This window comes from Theropithecus gelada, chromosome 1, assembly GCF_003255815.1.
Source record: "Theropithecus gelada isolate Dixy chromosome 1, Tgel_1.0, whole genome shotgun sequence".
In the NCBI taxonomy this organism is placed as follows: Eukaryota; Metazoa; Chordata; class Mammalia; order Primates; family Cercopithecidae; genus Theropithecus; species Theropithecus gelada.
Genome location: NC_037668.1, coordinates 17,084,906 through 17,093,696, shown reverse-complemented (window position 1 = coordinate 17,093,696; position 8,791 = coordinate 17,084,906). Strand labels below are relative to the sequence as shown.

Genomic DNA, 8,791 nt, shown 5'->3' with positions numbered 1-8,791 from the left:
CTGTACAGTAACCCAGGAAGTAAGATAAACAAGAAAACAAAACCACAGCTGAAGCATGGACTCGCTTGTTTCTGTGCCCCCATGATCAGCTGTGTTCTTCTCAGGGGGTGGGCACGACAGCCCACTGACCCAGCAAGAGGCCCCTGGCCGCCCTGAAAGTGGAAACAGGCCTGCTGCCTCGCACGTCAAAGTGGGGCAGAGCAGCCCTCCCATGAAGGATGGCTTCCTCTTCTTGAGTGAAATAAAGCAGAGAGAGCAGGAAGGTCTGTGTTTAATGAATATCTTTGAAAGCTTTTGCGACAGTAGACAGAGCCCAAGGCAGCTTGGAAACCCACACTGATGGCAGGAGGGCTCTCATGCCTCCAGATGACCCTGCAAAACAAAAATGGTTCCACTAGATTAGGAGTGTGACCTTTTCTCACCTCTTTTTTTTTTTTTTTTTTTTAATCCCAGCTTTCAATATCATTTCAGGAATCATTCTGCCTGAAAAACTTGTGGTGGCCTCAATGGGACAGCCTGGCTTGAAGATGAGGCAGGAATGGGAAAGTGCCCAATCCAAGATGCAAGGAAGGAAACTGCTCCCACCCCTTCCAGAAGCAATGGAAACATCTCTCCTCTCACCACCAAGGTCACACGGGAAAGGCCACCAGCAGGAACATCATCTTGATGCTAATGGTCCCCTCCCCATCTCCCTGTTGCCATCTTTACCCCTGAACTACTGTACTCCCACTTCCACTCTCTTAATCCATTCCACTACATTAAGAAGCTTCCTGATACTGACATGACCAATCAACCCTGGGCCTCTCGTCACAGTCCCTAATTCCCCAAGACAGTATAGGAAAAACTAAACATTTGCATTAAACTTCTCTTTTAAATTCTCCACTTGATTTCTTTCACACCCTGGACCAATAAACCACAGCTTATTTTCGCAAGAGTAAAGAAGCCTCTGTCTGTAAGTGAGGTTAACACCCACCCTGAGGCTGGATTCTGTCTGGTCTCTCCCAACAGCCAAGCATCATGATTTTGCTAATTAAGCCACTTTCTTGTCTTTAATTAGCTGCATGTGAATTTTGCTGGGAAGTCTTGGATCCGTGAAGTAGTCTGGGATAAAAATCAAAAAGAAGACATCATCTATACCCAAAGGGAAAAGACTTACCCACGGAAGGAAACAGCTTACTCCACCAGAAAGTTAGGATGGCTTGGTACTAGCAGGACTGCTACTAATGGCCCTGCTTTACAATGTAATATGGTAAAATGAGCGGTCACTGCCCCCACCCAAGCAGTTCTGAGTCTGCCAGCTCCAACATTCCCAGGAAGGGCGCCCAGAGGCTGGCTGCCGCCCCTCCACGCTGTGCCTGCCCCCACCCCCCACCTACCCTGTGCTGCACTGTTTGCTCCTCCGCCTGCTGACGCACAGAGAGCCATCAGAGGGCTCAGGGATTCTCTGGGTTTTCTGCTCCAGGCCCATCTTGGGGCCCAAATAAATGCCAAGTATTATTCTTGTCTCAGTTCGGCTTGCCAGCTCCCGTCTCTGAGCTATCACGCCTTCTCTGAGAATACCCTCTCAGAGGAGAGCCAAGCTCTCGCAGGATGACGCCAGATGAGGGTTTTTATACACCCAGCATACTGTGAATCACAGGCAGCATCTGCTGCGCTAGCAAAGGCGTATTGAGATTCCGTTAGCAATGGTTTGAGGTCTGGGAGGTACCCAATTCTCAGGACTAACAGGACCCAAGAAATTGTCGGACCCATCCCTTTCCCTCTAAATACCATTGACCTTAAGGCATCTCGGGCAGCCAGTCCATTAGAATCACCTGGGGAGTCTTTAAAGCCCTGTATGCTGGGCCCCACCCCAGACTAATTAAATAAAACTCTCTGGGGGTGGGGCCTGAGCATCAGTATTTCTAAAAGCTCCCCAGGTGATTCTGATGCACAGCTAGGGTTGAGAGCCCTGCTTTAAGATTACCAAGGGAAAAGCTGCCGATACGTTCCTTTGGGAATCTCAAAATTCTTAACCATCCTCACTATGAGGAAGTTCTGCCTCATTTCTGGTCTGTCCTCATTTTGAGGAAATGATGATGGAGGAAAGAAAAAGCTGAGAAAAAGTTCCCTTGGGGGACATCAGGTGAAGGAGTACCCCAGACTCCGCAGGGAGAATCCTGGGCTCATTCAAGTTTAAACTCATAAACATGCTCTCCGTGCTGGCTTTGTCAGATACCCAAAACCGACGCTGCCTTACTCACCTGCAGCAAATTCTAGGATGTTGTCTGGTCTTTTCAAAAATATTTCTCTGGAAAACATGAAGGGATAGGATGGGAGGTAAGCAGACTTTAAGGCAGGCTGTGGCTACACTTCATGTCCTGTGCTTTCACAGATTAACCTGAGACACAACCATCTTGGGAGTCAATAAATCCTCAGACTCCTGACAAAGACCCTTTCATTCGTGATTTTCCTTCAACTCCATATCTAAGGCAAGGAGCAAAGCATCCTAAATGTCAATACACTAGGATATTGCTTATGTCACAAAAGAGCTGTGCTGCAGTCAAGTGGGGCTTGTCATTCCATCAACAACCTTTTTTATGGTGCATTTATTTATTTATTTGAGACAGGGTCTCGCTCTGTCACCCAGCCTGGAGTACAGTGACGCGATCACCCTCCCTGGCTCAAGAGATCCTCCCATGTCCAGCCTCTCGACTCATTGGGACTACAGACGTGTGCCACTGTGCTGGCTAATTTTTTTGTAGTGGCAGAGTCTTACTATGTGGGTCCAGGCTGGTTTCGAACTCCCAGGCTCATGTGATCCTCCTACCTCGGCCTTCGAAAGTGCTGGGATTACAGGCTTGAGCCACGGCACCCAGCCTCAACGACCATTTTCACTGAACCAGATCTCAAGCCAAGGGCAAGAGGCAAAGATGAAGAACATGCCGGCTGGCCTACGACTGGTGGGAGATATGCAGCCCCACAATGTCCTGAGTAAGCTTAACCATGAATTCAAGGGGCAGAGGGAGATACAATAAACAGAGCTAAAAGATGGACCTCAGATGGTTGTTGGCCCCTCAGTCCAGCAAAGAGACACTGTGGTAACACCTGCAGGGCCAATGCCACTAGAGAGTTGAAAATGCCTCATATTGCATAGAGTTTTATGGTTCATAAAGTATGTTCACAAATATTGTCTCACTTTACAACAACCCTGTGAAACAGCCATTATTATGCCCCCATTTTACATCCAAAGAAACCAAGCCTTCAAAAGATTAATGATTTGCCCAAGTTCATAAACTTGGTAAATAAAGTAAAGAGGGCCCAGGTCTTGTGACTCCAAGGTCAGTGCTATCTATAATATGTTCTCTTGGCCAAGGCCTCCCAACTCCCCAGGAAGCCCCTCCTTATCCTAAGCTTCAAGAATTTTGCCCCCCTTCTCCTTCAATTCATTTTGATAATTATTGAACACAAATTTGTGTAATTGCCCTGGATATGAGTGACTGCTTTTTTCAAAATAAAATAAAATATAGCCCTACCTCAAATAACTTACAGGCAAGTAAAAAGGAACAGGTTTGTCTTCAAATGTCCAAAAGGTCAAGGAACCTCTGACAAGTGCTAAAGAGGATATTAAATAGTGCTCTGGGAGATCAGAGTGGGGAGAGAGGTTACTGAGAGGAGGAACCCAACAATCTTCACAAAGCAGCTGGCATTTGAGAGGACCCTTGAAGTACACATGGGATTGTAGTAGGCGGGATGAGGGTGGAGGGACAAGAACATTCCAGATCCAGGGAAACAGCAAGAGCAAAGGCCCAGAAAGAGAAACAGTTTGTGTTCTATAGACTACGACTTCCTTGAGGGTAGGAAGTGGGTTGTAGACACCTTTCTATCTTGAGTCCAAAAGAGCACTCAAGGGGCCATCTTTGCCTGAGCTCCATGGGGTCAGCAGAATGATCAGAAACGTGGTCTGGCTGGAGTGAGGGACGAATGCAGGGAGTAGTGGGAAACAGAAGAGGCTCTATTACGGAGGGCCTTGAATGCTGGGGAGAGACATTTATACTCAGTCTGAAAGACAATGGAAATAGACAAAACACGGCATAACACATGATGGAATATTATACAGCAGTGAGAAAGGAGTACCTACAAGATACCACTGAGCAAAAGGAAACAGGCACAAAAGAGCACGTAGTGTAGAATCCCATTCATATAAAATATAAAAGTGCGCAATAAATCCATGCTAATAGAAGTCAGGATACTAGCTACTGTTTTAAGGGGAGTGCCTGGGAGGGGCACAAAGGGTGTGAGGTGCTGGTAAGGTTCTATTTCTTCATCTGAACAATAGTACCATGTGTATTTTCACCCTGTGACAGTTCATCTAGCTTAGGATATGTCACTTTTCAGTATATTTCAATAGAATCTTTAAAAATAAACCCAAAAAAGCAATGTTGTGGAACTACTGAAGATTCTTCCAGCCAAGGAAGGACATGATCACTGCTGTATTTGTAATCCCAGCACTTTGGGAGACTGAGGCAGGCAGATCATGAGGGTCAGGAGTTTGAGACCAGCCTGGCCAACATAGTGAAACCCCATCTCCACTAAAAATACAAAAAGTTAGCGGGCCTGCTGGTGGGCACCTGTAATCCCAGCTACTTGGGAGGCTGAGGCAGGAGAATCGCTTGAACCCTGGAGGTGGAGGTTACAGTGAGCTGAGATTGTGCCACTGCACTCCGGCCCAGGTGATAGTGAGAGACTCTGTCTCAAAACAAAACAAAACAAAACAAAAAAACGGTGGCTCACGCCTGTAATCCCAGCACTTTGGGTGGCCGAGGCGGGTGGATCATGAGGTCAGGAGATTGAGACCATCCTGGCTAACACAGTGAAACCCCGTCTCTACTAAAAAAAATACAAAATAATTAGCCGGGTGTGGTGGTGGGCACCTACAGTCCCAGCTACTCGAGAGGCTGAGGCAGCAGAATGAATGGCATGAACACGGGAGGCAGAGGTTGCAGTCAGGCGAGATCACGCCACAGCACTCCAGCCTGAGCGACAGAGCGAGACTCCGTCTCAAAAAAAAAAAAAAAAAAAAAAAAAAAAAGACTTTCTACAATTTCATACCTGGCTATCTATCATATCTGCAGCACAAAACCCAAGGTTTCCGTGTACCTTAAAATAAGTCAGATTCCTACTCTTTCCATTTTGCAGGTCCAAAACTCAAGGTGTCAAGAGTTTGGTACACTGTATTTACCAGTATAGGCTGGAGAATTGTGGCTGAATGGCCATAAATCATTAGGATCCAAAAAACCCAAGTGGGGAGTTTGCTTCCCAGAAAGAACCCTTCAGAGCTTCTTTTGGCTTGGAATGAATCAACAGCAGAGATTTGCAGAACAGACAAGGACAGGCACGGTGCTCAGGACTCTGCCCTCACTTCTCCCTTCCTCTTTTCTCACAGGAAGGACCATGTGAGGTGACCAGCAGGGACCGAGGCTGATTCTGGTTCATCCTGGTACCAATCAAAGGAAACAAGGACACTGAACAAACAAAAGTAAACCCTAAAACTTCAAACACGAAACCCTCCGCAAGCTCCACCCAGGAAAAGAGGTCAGGAGGATTTCAGGTGGAGTAGCTTTAGGGACAGCAAAAAGAAAAACCTGGTGGCCTACCTGGCCTTGACAGGAGCATGGTAAGAAAGGAAAGGAAGTATCTGGGGCTGTCCCCACAGCAGCCAGTCCCAGACACCCAGGCTGCTCCTGGAGACTGTTCCTGGACAAAGAGAGAAGCAAGACCATCCCTGACAGGTGACTGAAACAACTCCTTCTTCATTCATCAACCCCAAGTATTCTAATCCTGTTGTTTGAGAGCAATGCAAATGTTGATTTAGTTCCAGCTTTTAACCTCTATCCCCAATCTCTCTGCTGGATCTACTTCTAACTTGGAGAGCAAGCTCCCCAAGATAGGAACGGTATCATCTTATTTCCCTTTAGAAGAAAAGTTGCAAATGGTGACGGCCTGATCCTCAGGTCTGATATTGACAGAGGATCCCTAAACTGTCTTTTGCCCAAGGCTTATCCCTGGCCAGCCTTCATAACTGGATAGGTTTCAGTTTTCTCTGTCTCCTTCCCCTATCTGCCCTCTGAGAATCTGTTGCCACTTGGAGAAACGTCTATAATATGAATAGTGAGTTTTTATAATTTTTATTTTATAGGACAGAATCTTGCTCTGTCGCCCAGGCGGCAGTGGCACAATCTCGGCTCACTGCAACCTCTGCCTCCCAGATTTAAGTGATTCCCCTGCCTCAGTCTCCCAACTAGCTGGGATTACAGGCACGTGCCACCACGCCTGCCTAATTTTTGTATTTTTAGTACAGACGGGGTTTCCCCATGTTGGCCAGGCAGGTCTTGAACTCCTGGTCTCAAATGATCACCCGCCTTGGCCTCCCAAAGTGCTGGGATTACAGGCGTGAGCCAACACATCTGCCCAGCCAACTTCTTTTGTTTGTTTGTGACTGAGTTTCACTCTTGTTGCCTAGGCTAGAGTGCAATGGAGCAATCTCAGCTCACTGCAACCTCTGCCTCCTGCGTTCAAGCAATTCTCCTGCCTCAGCCTCCCAAGTAGCTGGGATTACGCGCCCAACCTGGACAACTTTTGAGAAGACAAAGGAGGGCCTGACTCTGGCTATAAGCACATAGTCCAGAGGGGAAATGGGGACCAACTGCTGACAGCACAATACAGTGGAGGGTTTGAATCCTGGTTCAGCAACTTTGGGAAGGTACTCCACCTTTCTGAGCTTAAATTTTCTTACTTGTAAAATGAAAATGACAATAACTTGTCTTTTTTTCTTTCTTTTTTTTTTTTGGTGAGATGGAGTCTTGCTGTGTTGCCCAGGCTGGAATGCAGTGGCGCTATCTCGGCTCACTGCAACCTCCACCTCGTAGGTTCAAGCAATTCTCCTGCCTCAGCCATCCCAAGTCGCTGAGATTACAGGCGCCCGCCACTATACCCAGTTAATTTTTGCATTTTTAGTAGAGACAGGGTTTCACCATGTTGGCCAGGCTGGTCTCTAACACCTGACCTCAGTTGATCCACCCGCCTCAGCCTCCCAAAGTGCTGGGATTACAAGCGTGAGTCACCATGCCCAGCCGACAATAACCTGTCTTTTGTGGAGGTGCTGGGAGGATCAGCAAAAGTGTTCCAAGATGCCACACACTGCGTGGGCACTGGGAACACAAACACACTCCACTAGCTGGGAGCTTTGGACCGGTAACAGAAGACTGACAGCGCAACTACAATACAGTGTGGTAAGTGCTAATGTGGTAAGTGCTAAGGGAAACAGCACAACGCCTGGAGATGGGTGCCATTATAATTATTTAAACCTTGTCTATTTGTCTATAACCAAACAGCATTTGAGATAGCTCTATTGTTTTCATCCACTGATGCTCTGTGATTTTTTTCTTTTTTTTAATTCTCTGCCTTTCATCCCATTAGGATATGTTTCCATTCAAGCAAATGTCAGGCTGAAAGGAGGGTGGGGGAAGGAAAGAACATATTCCAGGATACACTGGTAAATTGTCTTCTCTTCCCCAAGAAAAGAGTGGCTTCCAACGCTTGGAATTTTTCTATAGTAATGTTTTCGCGTAGGGAAGGGCCAACCAGACAACTGATTTTTGTTTTAAGTTCAACTAGTGATTTTGTTAAGCTCCTATGGCTGAGAATAGTGTTCTACACCCAGTGGATAGCTGTTGGGTTTCTCAACGCCAAATTCCCTCTTCCAAGTGTCATATGGTATGTATTTATCCTTACGGTTAAAGTAAATGAATAGACATATTTTTAAGAATTTAGAGATAACTGAAGGAAACCTCTAGCGATAACGAAGAAAACCCTGGGTGCCACAAATCCCAGAGCCTGGAAAACCACCTACCTGAAGAAACCACTTATGAGCCACTCTACTTCTTTGTGGGTCCTTAGGTACTTTTCGTTAGCAATCCGAGTCTGAATCTGGGGGGCAAGAATAAAAGGTCACTCCATGAGGAAACAGATGCAGGGTTCAGCCCTGGAGATGTGAGGGGCTGCGGGAAACGGCGTGCGCATTTAACCCAAGTCTTTCCCCAGGATGCTTGAAAGTTTAAGCCACCCATCTTCTTACAGATAAAATATCATTCTGCCGCCTGTTCAGGCTGAGGGGCCTTAACTAAGGTCGGATGTGTAATTTCGGCCCATTTCTCTGGCCGAGTCCCTGAGTTAGTTCTTCCTGTACTCTCAGACACCCGTGGCGCTCTGTGCTGGGCTCAGACGCCCAGAGGTCCGCCGGGGGTCCCCCCTGCACCCTCCCCACTTTGTCAGGGAACAGGCTCCCGCTCCCCTTCTCTCGGCGGCTCTCTTCCCAGTCTGGGCCCCAGTCCTTGGGGAGCTACACTTTGGTGGACGCCGGGTAGGGGCGCGGGCGCACCCACCTTGAATTTTCGCAGCTGCTCCAGCTGCGCGGCACTAAGGGCCCCGGGGTCCGGCCGCCGCAGCAAGCTCGGCAGCGTCTCCATCTTGCTGCGGTCGTCAAGGCGACGGGCCGCGAGCCGGCGAGGCCCCGCCCCGCCCCCAAGCCCGGCCCCTTCAGCGAAGCTGGGGCGAGGGACTGAGGGAGCTGAGGGGTGAGCTCCGGAGCCGGGGCGGGGGCGGCGCGGGGTCTCTAAAGGATCGCGTTTCCAGGATTGGGGGACTGATTTCTGGACTTAATTGTATGTGGAATGAGCCCTTCTTGACCCCACCCAACCTCAGTTTTTTTTTTTCTTAGCCCTAGAGTAAAACAACAGGAAAAAAGATCTCC

General features: G+C 47.9%; 1 protein-coding gene across 1 annotated transcript; it reads right to left on the bottom strand.

The window, feature by feature from the left end:
• Window positions 1-253: 253 nt before the first annotated feature.
• RIIAD1 (regulatory subunit of type II PKA R-subunit (RIIa) domain containing 1) lies at window positions 254-8,524 on the bottom strand. The gene is made up of 5 exons (XM_025357576.1): window positions 8,424-8,524; window positions 7,892-7,968; window positions 2,244-2,290; window positions 974-1,101; window positions 254-372 (listed from the first exon to the last, which is right to left on the bottom strand). The coding sequence occupies exons 1-4, from the start codon at window positions 8,505-8,507 to the stop codon at window positions 1,031-1,033; spliced, it is 279 nt and encodes a 92-aa protein (XP_025213361.1). The 5' UTR covers window positions 8,508-8,524; the 3' UTR covers window positions 254-372; window positions 974-1,030.
• Between the last annotated feature and the right edge of the window lie 267 nt (window positions 8,525-8,791).